This window comes from Phodopus roborovskii, unplaced genomic scaffold (assembly GCF_943737965.1).
Source record: "Phodopus roborovskii unplaced genomic scaffold, PHOROB, whole genome shotgun sequence".
Lineage (NCBI taxonomy): Eukaryota > Metazoa > Chordata > Mammalia > Rodentia > Cricetidae > Phodopus > Phodopus roborovskii.
In genome coordinates, this window is record NW_026126571.1 from 31,529,354 (window position 1) to 31,556,618 (window position 27,265).

At 45.6% G+C, this 27,265-nt stretch overlaps 1 protein-coding gene across 1 annotated transcript; it reads right to left on the bottom strand.

Moving 5' to 3' along the window:
* Window positions 1-24,163, bottom strand: Znf775 (zinc finger protein 775). The gene is made up of 4 exons (XM_051202879.1): window positions 24,065-24,163; window positions 21,174-21,278; window positions 14,860-14,933; window positions 1-2,410 (listed from the first exon to the last, which is right to left on the bottom strand). The coding sequence occupies exons 3-4, from the start codon at window positions 14,888-14,890 to the stop codon at window positions 819-821; spliced, it is 1,623 nt and encodes a 540-aa protein (XP_051058836.1). The 5' UTR covers window positions 14,891-14,933; window positions 21,174-21,278; window positions 24,065-24,163; the 3' UTR covers window positions 1-818.
* Window positions 24,164-27,265: the final 3,102 nt, after the last annotated feature.

Below are 27,265 nucleotides of genomic sequence, written 5' to 3' on the forward strand. Positions count from 1 at the left end.
AATGGCAACCCCACTCCCATACCCTTGGAATCCTAGGGAGCACACACATCTGGTCTCCAGTAAGGACGATTCAGAAAGGACGGCAACACCATGTGGAATTTCAGTCCTTCATTTTTCTCCAAGTTAGTCGCAGAAGCCTACACACTTGGAACAAGACACCCCACTCTTGCACAGCCACTTTCTCAAGCAGCCAGGCTACGGCTGAGACCATGTACCTCATCCCTTAATCATCATACACATTATCCGTTCTATGGCCAGGCCTGCCATACCTAGAGCACCATGAGCAGCAAGACACTCAGAGACCATCAAATCTCCCAGTGCTTCACAAGAGGCTCTGTCTTTGATGCTGAGGAAATAATTACCCCTGCTAGCCAAAGCCTTTGCTCTATTGTGGGGATCCTGGAATCTGTGACCATCTTCCCATAGGGACCACCCCTCTAACCATCTTGTAGCCTATGTGACAGGACAATGTTGATCAGTTCCAGGCCATTTCACACAAGGAGGCTTTCCTAGGGCCCCCCATAGCCCTTCAGAAGGTGCCTAAGGCCAGGGCTAATTCTGAATGGTGTACTAATGAACACATTCTCATCACAGACACTCACAGCTTCCATCCCACCTCCCCCGCTGTGCACCTTTCGGGCTTCCTTTGAGATGTTTCTGGAATAACATCCTCAGGCCTCAGAACCGCGAAGAGCCTTTAATAGGCTCTAATTTGAGGACCATCAAGAGTCTGCATCCTTGGCCCTTCTATTCCCCATATAATACCCTGCAGGCACACATTCTATCACCCCCACCACCAGCTATACAGGTGGCACACACTACAGCTCTTCCTCCTCTGGGCCAGGGCGTGGTGTCTGAGCTCCGCGATGCACACGCTGGTGCTTGAGCAGATGCTGCTTTTGACGGAATCCACGGCCACAGGCAGTGCACAGGTAGGGTCTCTCGCCGGTGTGGTTGCGCCGGTGTCGTGTGAGGTTGGGCTTCTGGCTGAAACAGCGACCACAGTCTGGGCACGCATAGGGCCGCTCGCCAGTGTGGATGCGCTGATGGATGGTGAGCGCCGACCACCATGAGAAGCTCTTGCCGCACTCATTACAGATGAACTGGCGCTGCTCACTGGGGACAGCCAGGGTCTTGCACCCCTGACCACACAGCACTTTTTTGGCACCCTGAGAACCATGGGGCTTCACAGCCACACTCCGGACAATCTCAGTTTGTGGCTCTGAACCGGGTACTCCACCCTGGACAGCAGATCGCGAACGCAGCAGCTCAGTAGCAGCATGCATACGCTGGTGGGCCCGCAGTGCGGCACGGCTGGGGCAGTTCTGTCCACAGCTGGTGCACCTTGCAGCCTGGGCTCCAGGCAGGTGCGTGCGCAAGTGCTTGAGCAGGTGCTGCTTCTGGCGGAAGCTGCGGCCACAGTGCGAGCATGGGTGTGGCCGCTCACCTGTGTGGTTGCGCAGGTGCCTGGTGAGGTTGGGCTTCTGGCTGAAGCAGCGGCCGCACTCAGGGCATGCATAGGGTCGCTCGCCTGTATGGATGCGCTGATGGATGTTCAGCGATGACCACCATGTGAAGCTCTTGCCACACTCACTGCAGATGAATTGGCGTTTTTCATTGGGACATATGCGGCTGTGGGCTGCTGTCCGTACCCTGTGCTGACCCCACCAGCCCTGGTAGAGCCCCAGCCACACCCACTCGTGGCGCCCGCGTGAGGATCCAGGGCTCAGGCGACAGGCCCGGCGGCGTGCAGCATAACGTAGCATCTCATGCAAGCTGACACGGGCACCCAGGCGGTCACGGGCATGTGATCGCAGATGGATGCGGAGGCCCACTTGGTGCCGAAAGCAGCGCTCGCATTCTGGACACGCATGGGTGGTGGGCCGAGAGTGAGTCTTCTGGTGCTTGAGCAGGTGCTGCTTCTGACTGAAGCGTCTTGGGCACTCTAGGCAGCGGAAGGGTCTCTCACCTGTATGGTGGCGCTGGTGGCGCTCCAGGTTGGGCTTCTGGCTAAAGCTCTTGCCACACTTGCTGCAGAGGTAAGGTTTCTCGCCCGTGTGTGTGCGCTGGTGGATCTTCAGGGATGACCACCAGCTGAACCTTTTCCCACAATCCATGCACACGAAGTGACCCCCACCCCCAGAAAGTGTGGAGCTCAGAGAGCTTGGAGCTATCCCTGGAACTCGAGCAGCCAACCGTGCATCCTGCTCAGGGGGTGGGGCCCAACATGTACCCCCAACTTCTTCCTGTGACCCCACAGCCCAGGGTCGCCTCATGGTCTGGCACAGTGGGCGGCCGCCCGGCTGCTGAAATATGTTTTCCTTGTCTTTCTCTGGAAGTGCAGCCTGAGACACCACAGTCTGCAGCAGCCACTCTGACTTCTCCTGCTTGATCCTTGCCAGTCCATCTCCTACAGAGGCAAAAGAACAAGTCAGAAGACATCGTGGGATGCAAAGAGCATAGAGAGGAAGAGGTATGGGTAAGGGTAGGAACAACTGAAAGAGTTAAGGCAAAATAGCTTTAAATGGAGGAAAGAACGTGGATAAGAAAGAATGGGTAGGGGAAGATTTGAAGGCCCCTGTATGTGCAGGCAGAATGTGAAGGGAGGAGAAAGCCCACAAGAGAGTAAAAACCAAGAGCACGGTTGGCTTGCCAAGGCTATGGGGCCCCACATGCGTAAACTGCCCTGCCTTCTCTACCCAATGCAGAGATGTTAAAGAACCCAGGCAGTGATGCTTCCGGACCCAAGAGCACAAGTTGCCCTGGTAAGAACAACATCTGCCCTGTAAGAGCATCACCTGCTGAGCCAGCCATCTTACCAGCCTAAAACTTGCTGTTCTTTTTCTAGGAGAATGGACAATGGAAGCTTTCTAGGCAAAGGCATATCCAGTCACCAACTCTATCTCTGCTGGCAGGACCCCTGCTCCAATACAGTAGCCATGTAGCAGGAACATCCCACTGGAAGGACCTCCTCCACCTTTCTCCTCCATGAGGAGGTAGAGCCTGTTAGTATTCAGGTATTTATTTGTACCGGCCTGCTCTTGGGGTTCTGACCGGATACGCCCTCAACCACAGGTACTAAGACACCACCTGTGCACATTCACTATGTTCCCTCCCATCTTCCTCTCTTTCTTTCTCCCTCTGCCTGGGTCCTCTCTCACACTGCTCCTATCCCCAGAGGGGGGTCTCCACACTTCCCTTTCCCCTAATAAAAAAGACCCTCCACTGTTGAATAGTGTCTTTCTCTCCAGCACCACATTATTATTATTATTATTATTATTATTATTATTATTATTATTATTATTATATTGATTCCCTGACCAGGAAGGCTCTCCTGACATTTCCTCAGTTTGAGGCACACAGGACCCTGGAACCCAGTCTACATATGATAGCCTCACTTCTCTGCATCACTGGGTCCCTCCATCCAAAACCAATATGATTGGCGAGCCCCTCCCTCTCTCCCCTTCCCCTCCCCCTCCCCACCTCTGGCTATTCCCACTAGTGAGGGCTCCTCTCATCTCTCTCCAGCAGGGTTTCTCAACTTTTGGTCTCATTAAATCCTGGTACCAGGCAACCATGGTTCTCTCAGATTCATCTGAGCCCTTGGCCCCACCCTTTGCTTGCTGGCCCACTGGGTGGCCTGTACCAGGCTCACTTCTCAGACCCTTGGGTCCTTCAGCTCTGGCCCCTTGATCATCAAAGTAGCTTGTGCCTTTCATGCCAGGTCCTTGATTGATAAAAGGCACTGGCTCTTGTTCTGCCTCACTCATGTGGAATGAGCCTACCAAAACTCTGCTTCCCAGCACTTTGTAACACTTCACGATGGCACCCCACCACCTGCTCCACCGTAAACAGATCCATTCTGCTCTGCCTGCAACACATCTGCTTTTTCCTTTGCCTTCCATTCAATACCAACTCCCACTGCTCCTGTCCCCAGAGGGGGGTCTCCCCACTCCCCTTTCCCCTTCTTCTGACCCTTCCCCCCACAAAAAAAAAAAAAAAAAAAAAACTCTGCTTGAACTCTGTCTGTCACATGGTGTCTTTTTTCTTGTAGCCACTTTTTAAAAATTACAACAGGCCCAAAACGCTTACATGGAAAAAGGTATTCCATGACCTTTTAGTAAAGATAATCCACAAGAGCAGTAGTGGTCAACCTTCCTATTGCTGGGACCCTTTAATATACAGTTCCTCATGTTGTGGTGACCCCCAACCATAAAATCATTTCTGTTGCTACTTCATAACTATAATTTTGCTACTGCTTGAATCATAGTGTAGATATCTGGTATGCAGGATATCTGATATGAGAACCCTGTGAAAAGGTCACTGGATTCCCAAAGGGATCACAACTCACAGGCTGAGCACCACCGCACTAGACCTCAGGGAAACAGCTACCAGCCCACACCTCACACCAGGCTCCCATGGTAAGAAGCCATAGCACAGACTGCTTTAGAAAGGGCAGGGTACAGATGTGATTCTCATATGGGAACATCAAATCTGGTAAAACTGTCTGTGAGTTAGGTCATGGCCCATTACAGAAGCAGGGTTCTGAGGTACAGTCACATTCTCCCTTGATGGGGCTCATCATCACAAAGTATTTATGGAGCTTGTAATGTATGCACTTTCTGTGTGTGTAACATTTCAATAAGGAGCTCACACCAGATAAAAAGGAGACATTATGAAATAGTCATGAGCCAAGAAGATTTGCAAACAGATTTTCACATCAGCACAGTTGACACATTTGAAGGAGTAGAAAAAAAGGCAATAATAAAGTTAAAAACAAAGACTCACAAAAGTACTAAAGGATTCCAAAAATGCTAAAATATCATGTATAGACTTTATGTCACTAGGTTTGTAAATATAAAGTAAATAACATTACAAGAGAATATGAATTAAAATAAATTCAAAAGCAGGTTAAAGGGTCTGGAGAGAACTCCATGGTTAAGAGCAATGGCTGCCCTTCCAGAGGACCAGGGTTCAGTTCCCACAAGACAGGGCTCATAAACCACCTGTAATGATGCCCTCCTCTGGCCTCTATGAGCACTGCATGCATGTGGTACACAGACACATGAAAGCAAAATATGCATACACATAAAAATAAAAATATCCTAGATAGCAATGAACTTCTTTAATTCCAACACTTGGGAGGAAGAAGCAGGCAGAGCTCTGTGAATTTTAGGCTGGCTTTGCCTAAATAGTAAGTTCCAGGACAATCAGGGCTGCTTAAACTACCTAAAGAGACCCTGTTTAAAAAAAAAACAGAAGACAAATTTTAAAAATGAAAACACATTTTAAAATGGTTTTAAAGAAGAGCAGATTTAAAAAATGATTATATAAAAGTTTATAAGAGACTAATGTGAAAGCTGAATTCTAGCTCAAAGTGGGTGATAAACAACATAGCTGGCTGGAGCCTGCCCCCCTCTCAGTCTTGGCCTCCCGTGCCCTCTGCTTGAGGTGAGTGTTTGGCCAGCTCAGGTCCAACATCCCCACCCTCTCCTTGGAACTTCCTGGGTCAGCTCTGTGCATAGTAAACCCTCACCGGCAGGCTGCACCATCCGGAGCCTGCCCCCATCTCAGTATTGGCTCCTACTATGCCCTCTACCTGAGTTGAGTCTGGGGCTGGCAGGTCCAAACGGTCACCCTTCCCTTCCTGGATCAGCTCTACATCTTGACCCCCACCCCACCCCTCTGAGTGGACCCACCCTGGCATGATGGACAGTGCAGACCTGCCCTCCTCTCAGTCTTGGCCTCCTACACGCTCTACTTGAGGTGAGTGTTTGGCCAGCTCAGGTGCAACACCCCCACCCTCTCCTTGGAACTTCCTGGATTGGCTTTTCGAGTAGTGGACCCACCCTGCCATGCCAGACCATCCTGAGTCTGCCCTCATCTCAACTTTGGCCCCCACGCCCTCTGCTTGAGGTGAGTCTGGGGCTAACTCTGGTCCAACCTCTGCCCCCACTCTTTCCTTTGAACTTCCTGGGAGGAAGGGAGGGCTCTGCAGGTAGTGAACCTGCCTAGGCACATGGACCACCCTCATCTCAGTCTGATTCTGAGTCTTGACCCCACTACGACCAATGCATAAGTTGACCAGCCCTGGCAAGTGAGACCATAGAGAACCTGCCCCCATCTCAGTCATGGTCCCCATGTCTTCTGCATGAGACCTCCAAGAGAGCTCAGATCATCCAGAGTTGCTGACACCAAAGTCCTAACCCTCCTTATACCCACCTGGAGAGGAGGAGAGAGAGACCACACCTACATACATTGGAAGAAGGGATGGGAAGACTGCAGTACAAAAACGCATTCAACAATAGAAAGACCAATGTGACACCACCAGAATGTCGGGACTCTACACCAACAAGACCTGAACATACCAACACAGATGAAGCAGAAGAGAATGACCTTAAAAATAACTTCATGAAAATGATAGAGGCCCTCAAAGAGGATATGAGAAAATCCCTTAAAGAAATGGAAGAAAAAAACAAACAAAAAAATGGAAGAAATAGAGGAAAAGATAAACCAAAAAAATTCAAGAAATCAACAAATCTCTTAAAGAAAGCAAGGAAAGCCAAGAAAGAAACAAACAGATGAAGGAAACAACTCAAACAGTACAAGACCTGAAAACTGAAATAGAAAAAATAAAGAAAACACAAACTGAGGAAATGCTGGAAACAGAAAAGATGGGTAAATGATCAAGAACTACAGATGCAAACATAACCAACAGAATACAAGACTCTCAGGTGCTGAAGATAAACTACTAGAAATAGATTCATTGACCAAAGAAAATCTTAAATCTAACAAACCCTTAACACAAAATATTGAGGAAATGTGGGACACCATGAAAGGCCAAACCTAAGAATAATAGATATAGAAGAAGGTGAAGAAGCCCAGCTCAAAGGTACAGAAAACATATTCAATAAAATCATAAAAGAAAACTTTCCCAACCTAAAGAAAGACATGTCTATGAAAGTACAAGAAGCTTACAGAACACCAAATAGTCAAGACCCCCCCCAAAAAAAAATTTTTAAAAAGTGTCCTTGCCACATAATCAAAACACCAAACATTCAGAATATATTAAAGAATATTAAGAGCAGTGAAGATGACATATAAAGGTAAACCTATCAGAATTACACCTGACTTCTCCATGGAAAGCCAGAAGGTCCTGGAAAGATTTTTTACCAACACTAAGAGACCACGGACGCCAGCCCAGACTATTACACCCAGCAATATTCCATAATAAAACCAGACTTACACAATACACATCCACAAATCCAGCCATTCACAAAGTTCTGGAAGGAAAATACCAACCCAGGGAAGTTAACTACACTCACAAAAACATGACAATAGATAAACCCACTTTACCAGAAGCCAAAAAAAAAAAAAAAAAAAGGCAGGGAAAATATACTCACAATACCACAGAACAACAACAAATCCAAAGAATTAACAATCAATGATCATTAATTTCCCTCAATATTAATAGTCTTAACTTGCCTATAAAAAGACACAGTCTAACAGAATGGATATGAAGGAAGAACCCATCCTTCTGCTCCATACAAGAAACATACCTCAGCTTCAAAGACAGATACTACCTCAGAGTAAAGGGTTGGGAAAAGATTTTCCAATCAATGGATCCAAGAAACAAGTGGTGTAGCTATCCTAATATCTAACAATTTACACTTCAAACTAAAATGAATCAAAAGAGATTAAGAAGGTCATTTCACATTCATCACAGGAGAAATTCATCAGGACAAAGTCTCAATTCTGAACATCTATGCCCCAAATATAAAGGCAAACATGTTCATAAAAGAAACAACACTAAAACTCAACTATCACATAAAACCTCACACACTCATAGTGGGAGACTTCAACACCCCATTCTCACCACTAGACAGGACCACCAGACAGAAACTTAACAAAGAAACAAAAGAACTAACAGAAGTTATGAGCCAATTTGGTTTAACAGGCATCTACAGAACATTCCATCCAAACACAAAAGAATATGCCTTCTTCTTAGCTCCACACGGAACTTTCTCTAAAACCCACCACATACTTGGCAACATAGCAAACCTCAACAGATTAATAAAAAAACTGGAATACCCCTCGTATCTTATCAGAACACCATGCTTTAAAGATAGAATTCAACATCAACACAAATTGCAAACTCATGGAAACTGAACAATGCACAATTGTACTATTACTGGGTCAAGGAAGAAATAAAGAAAGAAATTAAAGACTTCCCAGAATTCAATGAAAATAAAGACACAACATATCCAAACTTATGGGACACTTTGAAAGCAGTGCTAAGAGGAAAGTTCATAGCACTGAGTGTCCACATGAAGAAAATGGAGGCTAGCCACATTAGCGAATTAACAGCACAACTGAGCTCCAGAACAAAAAGAAGCAAACTCACCCTAGGGGAGTAGATGCCAGGAAATAATCAATTTGAGGGCTGAAATCAATAGAGTAGAGTCAAACAAACAAACAAACAAAAAAAAAAAAACAGTACAAAGAGTCAATGTAACAAAGAGTTGGTTCTTCTGAGGAAATCAACAAGATAGACAAACCTTTATCCAAACTAACCAAAAGGCAGAGAGATAACATGCAAATGAGTAAAATCAGAAATGAAAAGGGGGACATAACAACAGACATTGAGGAAATCCAGAGAGTCATACTTTGAAAACCTGTACTCCACAAAATTCAAAAATTCACAGGAAATGGACAAATTTCTGGATAGCTATCACTTACCAAAATTAAATCAAGAACAGATAAACAATTTAAATAGACCTATAACCCCTAATGAAACAGAAGTCATCAAAAGTCTCCCAACCAAAAAAAAAAAAAAGCTAATACCAATACACCTCAAATTGTTCTACAGAATAGAAGCAGAGTGTTCATTACCAAACTCTTTTTATGAGGCTACAATTACCTTGGTACCCAAGCCACACAAAGACACAACTAAGAAAGAGAACTACAGAACAATATCCCACATGAACATTGATGCAAAAATACTCAATAAAATACTGGCAAATTGAGTCCAAGAACACAACAGAGAAATCATCCACCATGACCAAGTAGGCTTCATCCCAGGGATGCAGGGATGGTTCAACATAGAAAAATCTGTCAATGTGATCCACATGATCATCTCACTAGATACTGAAAAAGCTTTTGACAAAAATCCAACACCCTTTCATGATAAAGGTCTTGGAAAGATCAGGGATAACAGGAACATACCTAAACATAATTAAAAGCAATATACAGTAAACCAAAAGCCAACATCAAACTGAATGGAGAGAAGCTTAAGGCAATTACTCTAAAATCAGGAACAAGACAAGGCTGCCCTCTCTCTCCATATCTCTTCAATACTGCACTTGAAGTTCTAGCTAAAGCTATAAAACAACAAAAGGAGATCAAGGGGATCCAAATAGGAAAGGAAGAAGTCAAACAGTCTCTATTTGCAGATGATATGATAGTTTACATAAGTGACCCGGAAAACTCTACCAGGGAACTCCTACAGCTGATGAACACTTTCAGCAAATTAGCAGGATACAAGATTAACTCAAAAAAATCAGTAGCCCTACTATATACAGAGGACAATGGGGCTGAGAAAGAAATCAGAGAAACATCACCCTTTACAATAGCCACAAACAACATAAAGTATCATGAGGTAATGCTAACCAAACAAGTGACAGACCTATATAGCAAGAACTCTGTGCCTTTAAAGAAAGAATTTAAAGAAGATACCAGAAAATGGAAAGTTCTCCCATGCTCTTGGATAGGTAAGATAAACACAGTAAAATTGGAAATCTTGCCAAAAGCAATCTACAGATTCAATGCAATCCCCATCAAAATCTCAGCATAATTCTTTGCAGAAAGAACAATACTCAAGTTTATATGGAAAAACAAAAGACCCAAGATAGCCAAAACAACCCTGTACAATAAAGGAACTTCAGGAGGCATCACCATTCCTGACTTCAAGCTCTACTATTGAGCTATAGTCCTGAAAACGCCTTGATATTGACACAAAAATAGACAGGTAGACCAATTGAATCAAATCAAAAATACTGATATTAACCCATAAACCTACAAACACCTGATTTTTGACAAAACAGCTAAAATTATACAATGGAAGGAGGAAAGCACCTTCAACAAATGATGCTGGCACAACTGGATGATGGTGTGTAGAAGACTGCAGATAGACCCATGTCTATCGCCATGCACAAAACTTATGTCCAAATGGATCAAAGACCTCAACTGAACCTCTTAGAAGAGAAAGTGGACATTACCCTTGAACAAATTGGTACAGGAGACCACTTCCTATACATAATACCAGTAGCACAGACACTGAGATGGCAATTAATAAATGGGACCTCCTCAAACTGAGAAGTAAGGCAAAGAACACAGTTGCCAAGAACAAATGGCAGCCCACAGACTGGGAAAAGATCTTCACTAATCCCACATCTGAGAGCGGGTGGCTGATCTCCAAAATATACAAAGAACTCAGGAAAATAATCACCAAAACACCAAATAACCCCATTAAAAAGTGAGGTACAGAACTGAATAGAGAATTCTTAATAGAGGAATCCAAAATGGCTGAAAGACACTTAAAGTGCTCAACATCCTTAGCCATCAGGGAAATGCAAATTAAAACAACTCTGAGATACCATGTTGCGCCTGTCAGAATGGCTAAAATCAGAAACACCAATGACAGCTTATGCTGGAAAGGATGTGGAGAAAGGGGAACACTCCTCCACTGCTGGTGGGAGTACAAACTTGTACTGCCATTTTGGAGATCAGTATGGTGGTTCCTCAGGAAAATGGGAATCAGTTACCAAAGGACCCGGCAATTCTACTCTTAGGCATATACCTAAATGATCCATATCATCCAACAAAGACTATGTTCATAGCAGCATTATTTGTAATAGCAAGAACCTGGAAGTAACCTAGATGCCCCTCAACTGAAGAATGGATAAAGAAGATGTGGCACATCTACACAATGGAATACTACTCATTGGGGGGGGGGAAGGGGGGCAACAATGGTGTCTTGAAAACTTACTCTAGAGAAATGTCCAGACACCTACAATGATTACCCCAACTAACAATCTGAGCAACAGTGGAAATGCTATCTTAAATGCCCTTCCCTGATAATGAGATTGATAACTAACTGATATGTCACCCTAGAACCCTCACGTAGTAGCTGCTGGAAGCAGAAGCCAACACCCACAGCCAAACATTGAGACAAATAACTGGAATCCAGTTGCAGAGAGGGAGGAGTGATAATCAAAGAGGTTAAGACCAGGCTACAGCACAGAGACAGCTGATAGCTGGGAAACCAGCATTGTATGACTCAGACCCCATGAACTTGGGTCTCAGTTAGAAGGCCTGGGATGTCTAAGGGACCTCTGCCAGTGGAACCAAGATGTATCCCCCTGTGCACAAAAGGACTTTGGGAGCACATTCCCCATGGAGGGATACTCCCTTAACCTAGAGGCAGGAGGGAGGGCCTAGTCCCTACTCCAAATGACTTGACAGATTTTGTTGATCCCTCCTGGAAGGCATCACCCTCCCTGTGTTGTGAGTGAGGAATGGACGGGAGGAGGGGGTCAGGGGGCATAGGAGGGAGGAAGGGAGGGAGAGTGAACTGGGATCGATATGTAAAATAAGAAAAAATAATGAAGAAACAAAGAAAAAAAACAGACAGCAGCCATTATAAAATAACTGTGAGTGCCTTAAAAAGCATTTTTAAAAAACTGTAAAGAAACCACTAAACTTTACTAAAGAGACAAAGTTCTTAGTGGCAACTGTCATTCTGTGAGGCTTAAAGTGAGAATGTCCTCCAGGAGGGGCCATGTATTTGAATACTTGGTTCCCAGTTAATAGAAGGAAGTGTGACCTTGTTGGAGGAGGTGTATCACTGGTGGCAGGCTTTGAGGTTTCAAAAGACTCACACCATTTCCAGTGAGCTCTCTTCTCTCTCTCTCTTTCTCTGTCTCTCTCACGTGTGTGTATATGTGTGTGTGTATGTGTGCATGTGTGTGTTTATGTGTGAGTGTATGTGTGTATGTGTGTGTATGTATGTGTGTATATATGTGTGTATATGCATGTGTATGTGTGTATGTATATATGTGTATATGTTTATGTATGTGAATGTGTGTGTGTATGTGTGTATGTGTGTATGTATATGTGTGCATGTGTGTTTGTATGTGTATGTGTGTATATGCATGTGTATGTGTGTATGTGTATTGCGTGTATGTGTGTGTATGTGTGTATGTGTGTGTATATGTGTGTGTTTATGTGTGTGTGTCTATGTGTGTGTACGTATGTGTATGTGTGTGTATATGTGTGTATGTATGTGTATGTATGTGTATGTATGTGTATGTATGTATATGTATATGTATGTGTGTTTGTATGTGTGTTTGTATGTATGTGTGTATGTGTATGTATGTGCATGTGTGTATATGTGTATGTGTGTATGTGTATGTATGTGTGTTTGTATGCATGTGTGTATATGTGTGTGTATGTGTGTATGTGTGTATATATGTGTATGTGTATGTGTATATGTGTGTGTATATGTATGTGTGTTTGTATGTGTGTATGTGTATATGTGTGTGTGTATGTGTGTGTGTATATGTGTGTGTATGTATGTGTGTGTATGTGTATATGTGTGTGTATGTGTGTGTATATGTGTGTATGTGTGTGTGTATATGTGTGTATGTGTGTGTGTTTGTATGTGTATGTGTGTATGTGTATATGTGTGTGTATATTGTGTATGTGTGTGTGTATATGTGTGTATGTGTGTAAGTGTGTGTGTATATGTGTGTATGTATGTGTATGTGTGTGTATGTGTATATATGTGTGTGTGTGTATATGTGTGTATGTGTGTGTGTATATATATGTGTGTACGTGTGTATGTGTGTGTGTGTATATATGTGTGTGTATGTGTATATGTGTGTGTGTATGTGTGTATGTGTATATGTGTGTGTATGTGTGTGTATATGTGTGTATGTGTGTAAGTGTGTGTGTATATGTGTGTATGTATGTGTATGTGTGTGTATGTGTATATATGTGTGTGTATATGTGTGTATGTGTGTGTGTATATATATGTGTACGTGTGTATGTGTGTATGTATATGTGTGTATGTGTGTGTATGTATGTGTGTGTATGTGTATATGTGTGTGTATATGTGTGTATGTGTGTATGTATATGTGTGTATGTGTGTGTATGTATGTGTGTGTATGTGTATATGTGTGTGTATATGTGTGTATGTGTGTGTGTATATATGTGTGTACGTGTGTATGTGTGTGTGTATATGTGTGTATGTGTGTGTGTATATGTGTGTACGTGTGTATGTGTGTGTATATGTATGTGTGTATATGTGTGTATGTGTGTGTGTATGTGTGTGTATGTGTATATGTGTGTGTATATGTATGTGTGTGTGTATATGTGTGTATGTGTGTGTATGTGTATATGTGTGTATGTGTGTGTATATGTGTATGTGTGTGTATGTGTATATGTGTGTGTGTCTGTGTATATGTGTGTCATAGTTGTGGATCAGGATATGTGCCCTCAGCTATTCCTTCACTCCACCATTATGGAACTAATCCTTTGAAACAATAAGACAAAACGATTTTTCTTATAAGTTGCCTTATAAACAGAAAAGTTACTATAACATTTTCTTTCAGGGGAAAACACAAGATTCCTGATGCATAGTGTTAATAAAAATCAGTTCTAAATAAACTTTGATCTTACCTGTGCTTGGTCATGAGAATTCATTTTAGTAAGTCATGCTTAAGAAGGCAAGCAGTGACTTCAATTATATGTTATCAGGAATTGCATATCCAAGTGTAATGAGTTGAACAGATTATAGGTCTGTCCCCTGACCTGCACTGAAATCTAAGCAAAGGAAGATTTGGTGCCAAGTGTCTAACCCAGCAGTGAATCTGAGGCTTAGTCAATGAGAAGAGACCACTGTCCCTGATTGTCATGTTGTCTATTAAAGTAACCCAGAGACCCCCATATTTAATGTCTTGTTAAGCTTAGCCATGACTCCCAACCAGAAAGATGGCCTGGACAGAGCTCTTCTCCAACCACGTGCTGAAGAGTATAGAGGATTATGGGCCCAGCACAGACCCTTGCAGATCCTAAGGCTGAGGAAGGAAGTGTGCCTGAACTTTAGCCTGCCAGAGGCACATTCCCTTGGGCTCAGGTGAAATTTAAAAAAAAAAAAAAAAAAAAAAGTCTCTGGCCTACAGGTACTGCTCCCCAATCTTATAACAGAATAATAGAATAATGTTCTCTGTTGCCATGACAGAACTGCTACCAAGACCCAGGAGGGTCACTGGCAGGTGGGGACTGATGCACCCCTACAGAGAGCCCCTACCAAGAGCACATGACCATGACCAGGCAAGAAAGTTTTCCACTCCAGGAAGCATTTGCCTGGGAAATCCCAGACTGCCTGCTGCTTGTCATCACAGTACCCTACAGAATAGTGAAGACCCTGAACTCTCAGTGGCCCTGGCATCTCCAGTAGTCTGGAGTGATGATCAGTGAACACAGCTTCTCTTAGCCAATCGCCCTATCCAGAGAGCTCATTCTCCAAGTCTGACTAGCCAAGTGTCAAGTCCCAGTCCCAGAACTGAAAACAACATCCCACTTCTTACCCAGCCTGCTGTGTCTCTCCGGGCCTGGCTTTGATGTGTTTGTGCTCACACACACACATCTTTGTTTTATTCTTTGGATGACCTTCAAAGTCCTGGTCCCACACTGAAGATATTCCCACATTCTAGAAGATACTAGTTGAGGCGGTGACCTATATCTGGTTTCAAAGAGGGGAGGAGGTCTGGAAGGGGGAGGGCTGGCTTCTCTTACCTGGGCCATTGCCAGCCAGGCTGCTCTCCATCCCTGAAGGCGTCCCACTGCATCAGTGCTGGGGAGGTCGAAATCTGGAAGAAAAGAGCAAGAATGGCTGAAGGCACACAGTCAAAACCCATTTTCCCAGCCATCTCCCATCTCATAGCCCACAGTTTTTTCTGAGTTCTATCCACTCCCTCAGGTGAAAAGTGAAGATGGAAGGTAAGTGGGCACAGTTCTCATGTAGAAGAAACTGGACCTGAGAGGGGCCACGATGAGCCCAGAGACAGAGACGGCTAAGCAGCTGAACTATATACAAATTCCTCAGGCCCCACACCCTCTGCGTGGATAGAGAGCATGTGGGGGGCATGGCACCTGAGAACCAGGTACCTCAGGTAAGGTTAGATATGAGGGGGCCTGTGCAAGAAGACATCTGGAGGGGCTAGGGATGTGACTGTAGCTGAGTGCTTGCCTAGCATGTGCAAAGCCTAGAGTACAATCCCAGCACTGTCCCCAATACTAAAACAACATTGGCAAGGCAGACTTTGTCCCACATTTCCTAAGTCAATGGGACACTCTTCCAATATCCTAGAACAAACCCCTTCATGACATCTCATAGCCACCATCGCCACCGCCGTTGCCACCACCACCAAGAACATGCTAGCTCACCACTCCCTATTTTATGATCATCTTTTGAATATTCCTGACTGCTTCCCTTTATGCCTGGGTTATGGTTTGAGACAGACTATATAGTTGCTCGGATGACCCAGGCTTTGACCCCCTCTGCTCTACTCTCCCTCCATGGCAGAGGCTGTGGGAGTATACAGCAGGTGGCAACTAGTATTTAACAGGTCAACCTACTAGATGAATAACTCTCTGGTGGGGAGACCCACTGGAAAAAGACCATGGGGTCACCAACTATAAGTAACTGGTTGCTTCTATCTGTAATTGTTCTCAGGTGCATACATTCTTTCCCTTAAAAAAGCTATTGGTATTTTCCCACTGTGTGTTTATCTCATGTATGTATGTATGTACGTACATACATACATATATATATCTACTGGGTACACTTATATTTATGGATGGTCAGGAAGATGATTTCTGCTTAATATGTACAATTCTGATAAATAGAAATACTAGGATATCAGACTAACATAGGAAAGTAATAGTATTCTCAGTCACAAAGACAGCTAATTTTAGACTTCAGAACAAATACAAAGCAAACTGGTTGCCCCTGAAGACAAATACACAAGGACAAATTCCCAGGTGTTTATTGCTGATTCAAGGTCAGGCATGAAGCAACTTTGGTAGACACAACTCCCTGCAGTAATAGACTTTCTGTGTGTACTCCTAACCTCAAGGTTCAGCCAACTAAGTGTTTATCATTTAAGTCCTGATTTCAATGTCACTTTCTGTCTGGGAACCCTGACCACTTAAGGGTTATGTGCACAGCCAAGCATCACTCACTAGCCTGAGAGAAACTGTGTTGTTATCAATATAGCTCTGTCTCTTATTGTTTACTCAAGGGTTGTGTAACCCTGAAAATATGATTCATATTTGTCCAGAGGCTTTGCTGAAGAGGGAGAAAAGTGTGTGTGTGTGTGTCTGTGTCTGTGTGTCTGTGTGTGTAGAAGTGAGATGGAGACTGTGAGAGATGTACAAGGAAGTGAGTGAGTGAGTGAGTGAGTGAGTGAGTAAGTGATGAGTGGATGAGTGGATGAGTGATGTAGAAGAGAGATGTAGCTGTGGAGAAATGTTACAGACTAGAGAGATGTGTGTGTAGAGAGAAATGTAGAGCTATGTAGAAAAGAGATGTAACTATGTATATAGATGTATTTGCAGGAGAGAATTATGTATGTAAAGAGAGATATGCAACTATATGCAAAGAGATGTAACTATTCAGAGATATTATTCAAGATGAAGTAAAAGAGGTTACCATCAGAAAGTATGTGCATTTCGTTACTTACCCTCAGATAGAAAAGTCTAGCCATCAGGTAGAGAAGAAATTTATCTAAGTCCTGCTGCTCTGAAGGCATTCTTTCTGCTACCTTGGGTATCTACAATCTCTGCCTGCCTCGCGCTTGCTTCCTTCTTCTGCTTAAGGGTTACCTTACCAGAGTGGCTGGGTTACCCTGGGGCCTCAGAGTACAAGTGCAATTCCCCTCACTTTTCTTTTCCATTCCCCAACATTCAGGAGAGTGTGAGGCAATGTCTTTTGTAGGCCAGGCTGGTCTTGCTTGTCATGTTCTCTAGGTTGACCTTCAGTTTATAACCTCTGACCTCCAACTCCCTAGTGCTGTGGCTACAGACCTGTGCCGCGATGGACTTTCTATGCAGTGCTAGGCAGAGAACTCAAGGCTTCCAGCATGATATACATTCACTCTACCAAGTGAGCTACATCCCCAGCTCACCACCAACACTTTTTACTGCCTGACAGGCCTGTGTATTCCCAAACATGCTGCCTGGCTTTGAGCTGTGGCTCACAGGTGGGCTTGTGCTATCCACCACATTGGTATGACTGTCTTTCCTAAGGTTAGGGTCCAACTTCATCCAACAATAACCACTAAGCACAACCAAAGATTTTGTGACTAGCTGCTCTATAGAAATCCATAGCTGGTTTCATGCTAGCCCAGGACAGAAACTTCTTGGTACTTTTGATTGGGTTCTCTTCACTAGAAAAGAAACTCTGAGCTCTAGAGACCAGCCCTCAATCTGTTGTCTGCCAGGCCACCTTCCTGAGTCTGTTCTGGGGATGTTTATCCAGATTAGAAATCAGAGCCCTGACTAGAAATGAAAGCCCAGATGCAAGGCAGGGAGGAAACTCCTCCTTTCTCTTAGAGCATTATCTTTAGAAACTTCTAGCTGCTAAGCTCTGGCTCTGTCCTCTCTAAACAAATGTAAATCTTTTCGAAACTAAATAAGCTTCTTGCCAGCTTGACAACCTACTGCCTTCCTCAAAGGTCTGGGAGCCATCCATTGGAGATATGAAACAGGCAGGAAGCCCAGAGGCCTCTCTTCCTGGGGAAAGTGGACGCCTCCCTCCAGCAGGCTGGCACCTGGGCAGAAAACTATTTTTTCTGCCATAAAAATACGTTTATTTTTAATTTGGATAAGGGCAAATATCTAACAGATAGTCACCCTAACAACCAGATGGACTCATAGTGAGCTGCATGTGACATCCTCCTGCTTGACGACCAGACATGATTTGTTGTGAAAACATGTGTGGCGGTGGGAGGCATCTCCCTGGGCTACGTCCCGAGCTTGAGTCCGACTGCTGTCACTTCCTCCTGTGTGGGGCCCTTCTGTGGAGGCAGCAGGTCATGTTTGCAGTTCTGTTTCCCCATGGGAAGCATTGCCATTGTGTTTTCTCAGACACTGAGACCCACTGGTGACAGAGAAGAGGGAGTAGCAGGAAGTTGAAGGCAAGCCCTACCTGAAGGGACATCTGGGGACTGCAGCTCCCTCCTGCCCACCATCCGTTACCTCTAGTTCCCTCTATCTGTGTGTGAGTGTCTGCATCCCACACCTTAGAGACCATCTCAAGAGGCTTAGAGGACCATAAACAGAGAGGTCAACTGGTCATACAGAGACTCAGACTGAGAGTGTGGGCCAGGAACGCGGAACAGAGCTAGAAGGCCAGGACTCAACTCAACCTGCACCGCATGTGAGAAGCCCTAAATCACCAGTCAGAGCACCACTTCACCCACTCTGGCTTCTAAGTTCTACTTCAAAAGTAGAAGTGGAAGAACTTTGGTTCCTGGTGGCCCAGCCTGAGCATTACCTTTACGTGTCTATCCATGCCACACCAGGCAGGAAGAGCGACGCTTCCAGGGTCTCATCAGGAACAGATGTGGGAATAGAAGGAAGAAGGCCCACACAGGCCCAAAGGGATGAGGACAGACATGAGATGGGGATACAGAAAAGACAGAAGCACATGTGGGCAGGCCATGTCTTTTGAGAGCTACATGTCTGCAGAAGGCAAGCTAGGAAAGCCAAGCCCAGGGTAGGCCCTGCACATGAACACTCCCCTTAGGTTCTCATGCCTCCATGCCATACCCTCCAAGTGTGCCTCTCATTCCACTTGCCATTCTGCCATGCCATTTACATTGTTCCTCTCCATAACTCATTTGACACACCAGCCAGCTGACTGAAGAGACACCCAGGAAGCAAGTGAGCACGCTTTCCACCTAAACACCCTAGTAGGATGTAGGAGCTAAGGAGCAGGTGCACCCCACCACCCCACCACACACACACACACAGGCATGCACGCATGCGCACACACACAAATGCCTTCCTATAATATGGCCTCAAGAGACAAGAAGACAAGCTGGTCTATCAAAGGGGCCTGAATCCCAGTCTTGACCCTGTCCTCTCTTCCTTCTATCATCCACAAGCAATATCAAGACAGGGCATACACAGGCAAGTCCCTGGTCACTCTCATCTCCCTGTGGCCTGCTAGTGCCTAGAGACCCACACTGACTCAGGTTGCAGTTTGGATATGAATTCCCCTGACAGGAAGCCCCCAAACCATCAGCTGCTCTGCCAACTGCAGAAACACAAGGAGGGGACTGTGGCCTGCAGTAGGTGGTAAGGCCTGGACCGGGGAGATAACGCACACAGGTTGCAGAAGTAGGAATGGGGTGAGGCCAAGTGCCAGGGACCAGCAACTCAGGGAGCTGCCCCGGCCTCCCACTCACGCCTCCCATAGTGCAGGCTGGGTGGAAAGGGCCTAACATAAGGTTACAAATTCAAATTATGAAGGTCTGAGGATGACAAGGCTTAAGTGATGATCAAAAAAATAATGTCATTTGAGACATTCAAAAGAATGAAACATGCTCCAGATTTCTCTTTCTCATTATGCTACTATTCATAGCCTTAACATTATTAACCAATAAAGTTCTGATAAGCTATTAATCCAACTCTGACAGGGTACTAAACACCATACTATACCACTATATGATCATAACTGCAAGCTCAAGATTAAAGTGCTTTTCATTATTCCAGATGAAAGAAAAATGTTAATGCTTTCAACCAAATCATTTCTGACATGAGTATACTGCCATTTCTACAATGCAAATTCCAGTACAGATCATAAACAATGAAAATGCTAATGTGTCTAAAACTTATGTTTTCAGAACTCAAAGGATTCTTATAAGTTCCAGGGAGCCAAATTGGACCCACCCAAACAGGTCAGATTCATTCCAGTTAAATATCATTCAACCTTTCTCTGGTCCTGGGACTCCCTTCCCTCATCTTGGGACCCACTCAGGAACCCTCCTTCATCTTATGATCCTCCTCCCCTCAAGTACCAGTACCTAAAAAAAAAAAAAAAAGAAAGAAAGAAAACAGAAAAAACAATTCCTAAACTTAACCTTGTCCTCTGCTCTGCCAACATCTGCCAGGTCTAAGAGGTGCTAGAGAGTACCATGCAGCCTGGACTTCCAAGAAACCAGCTATCCCAGGACAAGGCAGCACAGCAGCACCCCAGCTTTCTCAGGTCCCCCAAAGATAGGGGACACCCTTATTCCTAACCTGCCACACATAATTCCTCACCTTTTAAATAATAAAGATGGGAATATAAGGACTCAGGCATTATGCTGGCCTGCCCCTGTGGCCTGGCAGAATGCACTCAGGCAGTACCCTGGTCAGCATGAAGGTGCAAAGGACCCTTTAAAAGACCCCTTCCCACTTACACTCTCTTTCTCTCTGTCTTTCGCTGTTCCCCTGGGGCAGAGAGGACTTTTTCTGTCTCTCTCTTCTCTTCTGTCCTCTCTCTGTCTCTGTGCCTCCCTCCCCCCCTCTAATAAAACTTCTCACTAAGCTCTGTCTGCCTGGCATGTTTGTCCCTCCACCTTGGTCATACTGGCCTGCCATGGAATCTGCCAAGGTTCACCATGAGCTTTATCATAACACAGGCCTCTGCCCAGGAATGGAAGCAGAAGCGAACAGTACTTCATACCTCCTTTGTCACCAGTAAAGCAGGACTTCCAATGACAAAAGCCCAGCCACTGGCTTTTCTTGGCCCAGAGGTCCCGCAAGGTCCTGATCCTGTTGAGTTCTCATCTATACCAACAACCCTAACCCTTCCCTGGAGACCCAGTGGGAGACATCCTGCCTCAAGGCCCTCCCCACCTGGCCAATTCCCTCTACCTTACTTCTCTTTCTAGCAAACACATTTTTCCCAACACTCACTGACCCTACCTGTCCTCTCAGGGCACCCCACCTGCGACATCATACTTCTGCTTGCTTTCTCTGCCTGCCAGCCTCACCAGGGAATTGCCAGAAAGCTGGGACAGCATCTGCATAAAGACAGGTAAGGGCAACATCTGTACCTCTGTGCCAAGGAGGTTCTCAGATGTCCCCTTGAGGAAGAGGATGTGCATCCCTCAAGCCCACACTGATCTGAGGATGGGGTAAGGGGCTTCCTTGACAGTGACCTGGGGAAAGAAAGAACAGGTGGTCAGCAGGAACAAGGAGAGTGTCACTAGCTGCTGGACATTGGCTAAGTATCAAGCACTCAGCTAGCAAAGCCTACATCATTCTTTAACTAAGTAAATCCTGCCTCCGGCCATGTAAATGCTGGCACCAGGACAGATGAAGAGGAGGGAGGCTTGTCCCTATTGGTGTACTCTCCATAACTATGTAGCCTCCAAGAGAAGGTAGAAGACTTGCCTGGAGGGCACCTGTAGCCAAGACAACCCTAAACTCCCAGTCCCTCATTTTCAGGAGTTTGGCTTCTATGACCAAGTGTGATTATTTAAATTCAAATGAGCTGGAAAGATAGTCCATAGGCTAAGAACACTGGCAGCCCTTCCAGGAGACCAGGGTTCCATTCCCAGCACCTACATGGAAGCTCACATCTGTCTGTAACTCCAGTTCCAGGAGATCTGACTCCCTCTTTGGTCTGCCTGCATGTATGTGCTGCATAGACATACACACAGGCAAAGTAAAAATAAGTCTTTTTTTAAAAAGACATTCCACCATTATACAAGCATATCAGTGTGAATGCAACACATCAACACACATCACTACACTGTCCAATTGTGACAACAGAAATGGAAGCAATCATGATATAAGTCTTCTCAAAGTTTAATGTAGTAGGATATTCATGTAATCCAAGCTTTCAGTAAATAGGAGCCTCAGGAGTTCAAAGCCAGCCTAAACTATCAAGTTCAACACTAGCCTTGGTTACATGAAATCCTATCTAAAATAAATAAGTTTTTGAATATCCAGAGCCACATTAACATGCCTATTCATGCCAAGAAACAGAATTTTGGTAGGCAGGAAGCCCTGTGTGGTCTTATGGGACATAACGACTAGACTGTGCCCAGCAGCCATGCAGTGTGAGGTCATTCAGGGCCTAGCCCACAGGTAAGCATCAGGCCCTTTCCTCTCCCAAACATTGGATGAGCTGAGTTACCCCAAGTTTCTCCCTTGAGTCCACACCCAAGGCTGGCGAAGTTCTTTCAGGCCTCCACACCACACTTAGAATGGGACTCAGGAGCACATTCTGCATCACCTGTCACTAATCCTAAGTCCAGGCCTCACTGTTTCTCACCTAAATGATTTAAAAAAAAAAAAAATCAATGACATCACTTAGTGCATCTGTTCTCAACCTGTGAGTGGCCTAAGACCAGAAAGCTGATATTTACACTATGAATCATAACAGTAGCAACTTCAAAACATTTGATGGTTGGGGTCACCACAACACGAGGAACTATATTAAAGGGTGGCAGCATCAGAAGGTTGAGAACCACTGCTTAGTAGGTAAAAGTCCTTGACATGCAAACCTGTTGGCCTAAGTTTGATACCCAGAACCCATGTGAGAACCAACTCCCAAAATTGTTCTCTCTCTCTCTCTCTCTCTCTCTCTCTCTCTCTCTCTCTCTCTCTCTCTCACACACACACACACACACACACACACACACACACACACACTCACTCACTCACTAAAGTACTACTGATTTTCTTGGTTCCTGCAATCCATCTGCCACCCAGAACCCAAACTGGCTTTTCTAAAACTGTAATTTGGACATTTTACTCCTTTAACATACTTCAAGGACTCCCTAACACTTGGAGATTTAGCCAAAATGCCTTGGCAAGGCTATTCAAAATTTAGTCTCTAGTGACCTTCCCCCATTACCCCACATACGCCATCACTCAGTGCCAAGATTTGTTGTTTTCTCACCCACCTACACAACTCTAACCTGTCTTGCAGTGACTTTGTCCATACCCCTTCCAGGCTCAAATCAGGGGTCACTTTGCCAGACAGACACCTTTTGGAGAAACAAAGTTACTGTTTATGTGTCATCCAAACCAGTACCTAGAGTAATTATCATCATCAGTTTTTCTATTATCACCAGAAGATCAAAAGGATACCTCTACCACAGCACACAGTACAGGCCCCAGACTTATAGATCATTACAAAACACAGTTATGAGGGCTCATTTAAATAAATGTCAGCCCACAACTGATTGACAGAATCATAGAATCATGGAACTTTGGAGATGACAGGACACAATGCTATGGAATGTTTTCATGTTATTGTTTAACACGGGTATTTTTAAAAAAAAAAAAAATCGAACAAACAAAAATGCAGAGCCTGGCTGTCACTTGACTCCAACCTCAGGTGACCACACCCAACCTTTGCTGAAGCTGGAGACCATTCCAGACGGTCGCCCACATCACACCCACTAAAGCTACTGCTCCACCACCCCGAAAATGCGCACACAGCTTAACTTCTGCGTGTTTTCTTTCGCTTTTTCTCCTCCATCCTCATCCCGGCTCACGGAATCGCTCACTTAGGGATCACCTACTCTGAGTCTGTAGCAGCACTGAGATTCCTGTCTCCAGAAGCACGTCTACGCGGGGGTGCGGTGGGGAGTGAATGGCAGTCACAGAGAACTCAAAACAACCAGAGGGGCCGCGCGTAGGTGACTCTCGGTTCTTCAATGGCCCTACCCCTTGACCTCGGTGCCCTGGCCTGCCGCCCTCCCAGCCGGCCTCAGGTCTCTCCCCGCTGCGCTGGGCAGAGTGCTGGCGGTGCAGAAAGTTGGAGCCTGGAGCTGGAGTGAGCGGGACTCGGGCACCTCAAGGCCCTGGACTCATCCTTCTACAACCCTGGACAGCGAAGCAGCGGCAGGGCGTTGGACAATCCATGCACCGCCCTTCCCTTCCCGGAATGCACAGGGACTCGGGGAGAGGGAACCTGGAAAATAAATACCTTTGACTTTGTGGCTAAGGTTAACGGGAACTGCTACCCAAGAAGCGACTTGGGGACAGGGATCCGGGCCGTGGCCAGTCCGGGGCAGACAGGGCGGGCGGTGCTTGTGATTGGCTGGCTGCCCTGCACCGCCCCGTCTGTGGATTGGCTGTGTGGCTCAGATGACACTCCTGGCCCTATCGGAGCAGCCCGCGGGGCGGCCCCTTTGTTCTTCAGAGCCAATAGCCAGGGTCTGACCTCGCCCGCGGACGAGGTCCCAGAGCGGTGAATCTGTGTGCTGTCCACTGCTGGAATAGGGACGGTGGTCTCCAGCCACTTATGCTGGGCGACATTACGTCGTTGCTGCTCCACTGTCCACCGGGTGCCTTTGCGCGCTCTGCCTCCTCACAAGCGCCTCTAGCATCTGAACTCACAACATAGGTGCGGGGGGGGGGGGGGCCCAGTAACTAGTATTCTGTAGGTGCCACTGGTGTCCACGCTGGCATGCCAACGTGAACCACATAGAAACCACTCTTAGGAATCCTCTCTGGAGAATATGTCCTTTTCAATGTGACCCTTTTTCTTTACTCCCTGAAAGCTGTGTTCAGGTGGCACTACACACACCGCCTGCACACGTTGCAGGACTCTAGCACCTCATGAGTGTGCAATGAGCCATCCTCAGCACCTCAACAGAACACAGTCATGATAAATGATGTTTGGTGTTGTCTGGGAGTGGCCTTGGAAAACGTTGCAGTTGGGAGGACTTTTTCTAGCTGAAGAGGTTACCTTACTGCACACTAGGGTTCAGTAGAGTGAAATATCTTCAAGCTGCTGATTCCAGACTGCCATGGAGGGTGGTTGATTCCCAAACACCTCCAGGAAAGTGTTTCATCTCCACCCCCTTCCATCCCTCTGAAAGGAATTCCTCCCACTACTGCCTTGAGTTGGGTAAATCCTCTCACTCCTGCCTCAGGAATCACAGTGGGGTCAACTGGAGAGGAAGTGCACTTTCGCTCTAGAGCTACTTTGAAGGTATATTTGGAATCAAGTTGGATGGCTTCCTGTGAACCCTATTATGGGACCAATCTGCAACTAATCAATCTGGGTTTGCTCTAGGCCGAGGTACTGTCCAGCATAATGGAAACTGGGACGGAATTTCTACCCACTTCTCAGTAACTTAACATGTAGAAATCACGAAAGAGACTTTTCTGTTTCTGGACTTTGATGTATTTGCCTGTGAAACAGATGGATAAGTTTCCACCTGCTTATGTATCTTTCCCACCTCTCAGAGCAGCATTCTGGTTCCAGATCTTCCACCAGCTAGTGTGGCCCAGGAACAGCAAGCAATTCCACTCTAGAGGGACAGATGTTCTCCAGGCTGACATTCCAGGACCAAGGCTGTTTCAGGGGTGCAAAGATTGAAGCACATCTGGGAGTACTCCTCATCAAGCAAAAGCAAGGCAGCTGAAAATTCACAAGAAATGGCTGGAAGAAAACTCTCCAAGCTGAAGGGCCCAGGAAGAGTGTTTAAACACACAAAGAGAAGCTGCACATGGTGATGCTTGCTTGGAATGAGGATCAGTAGTTGAAGACCAGCCTACCTTACATAGTGAATTCAAGGCCAGCCTGGAGGAGCTATGTGAGATGTTGCCCCTCCCTCAAAAAAATTAAACTATGTATGTGTTGTACACATACATATATACACATACAGGGAGAGCATGTATCATAAAATTTATGTAAATGTGTATGGGGTATTGCAATATGAAGGTCAGAGGACCAGGGCAGGTGTCTTCAGGCTCCTATTTTCGTAAGACAGGGTCTCTAATTGGTCTGGAACTTCATCAAATAGCCTAGGTGACCAGCAACATACTGGGATCTCACTACCTGTGGTATTTCAATTGTGAGTCACCATTCTTAGCTTTTTACATGGCCTCTGGGAGCTAAACTCTGGGCCTCAGACTTCAAAGGAATATGTTCCACAAAGTGAGCCATCTCCCCAACTTTAATATTATATAAGCAAAAGCAGCACACTAATTTAACGTTTGGTATGTAGTAGTGGTCAAGAGTGAAATGGGAATGTGCTCCTGGAAGGCATCACTCTCCCTATGGAATGAGGGGGGGTGAGAGGGGGACATGGGAGGAGGGAGGGAGGGAAGGAGGGGGAACTGGGATCGATGTGTAAAACAAAGAGCAGAAACGGGGAGCTGGGGAGGTGGCTGACCAGTTAAGAGCACTTGCTGCTCTTGCAGACTTGGTTTTGCTTCCTAGAGCTCACATGGTGGCTCGCAACCATCTATAACTACAGTTCTAGGGGGTTTAATACCCTCTTCTTGTCTGGCCTCCACAGGTACCAGGTACACACATGTACATAGACATCCATGAAGGCAAATGGACAGACACGCACGCACGCACGCACCTTTAAGAGAAAGAGAAAAGGGGACAGGAGCAGACAGACTTGAGTCTTAGACAGCTTCTAGTAATCAGCATTACAGGATCACATGCAAGTGTTTGCATGAATTTAAAGGGAGGAGAAGAGCATCCATGGCAGCCCATCAGGTAGAACGTCTTAGCAAAGTCCATTCATAAAAACTTTCTTATTCTTATGCACAAACTCTCTATAGGGACTGATGCAGAGGTAACAGGCAAGAGGGCCTATTGGCACCCAGCAAGACTAGCACTCAGCTGTGTGTCTAACTATCAAAACAAACCTTTGTTAAGGCCAACCAGGAAGACCCTGCCAGACAGATGAAACTAGCGCCTTCTCCTCTTAGGGAACCTGGTGACTGAGCACGTGTCTCTGTGGATCTGTAATCAGTGTCGGAGCATGTGTTAGCTGAAAGCTTCTTTGCTGCTCAAAACACCTCTTTTCCCAGAGACTCCTTTTCATAACAACCTGACAAAGCTGCAGATGTCAGCACGCTGCACACGAGGCTCTCAGCGATGTGGCACAGAGGCTGAAGTGGGGAGGAATACAGTGAATCTTGGGTCCAACATTCCTAGGCCTTGATTTCAAAGTAAGCATCCTTGTTCTCTGGTGCTTTTGCCCACCACCTGAATTTGCTCAGGCTCAGGTATGTCTAGCTCTGCCTCCAGCAAGGACTGCGAGGAGAGTACAGAGGTCCTCAGCTGCTGCCTAAGGCCCCAGTCTGACTCCTTTTCAGGAAACAGTCGTATTCCTTCCCCCATGACCAAAGCTCCCACAGAAAGGAACACAGCCAGCCA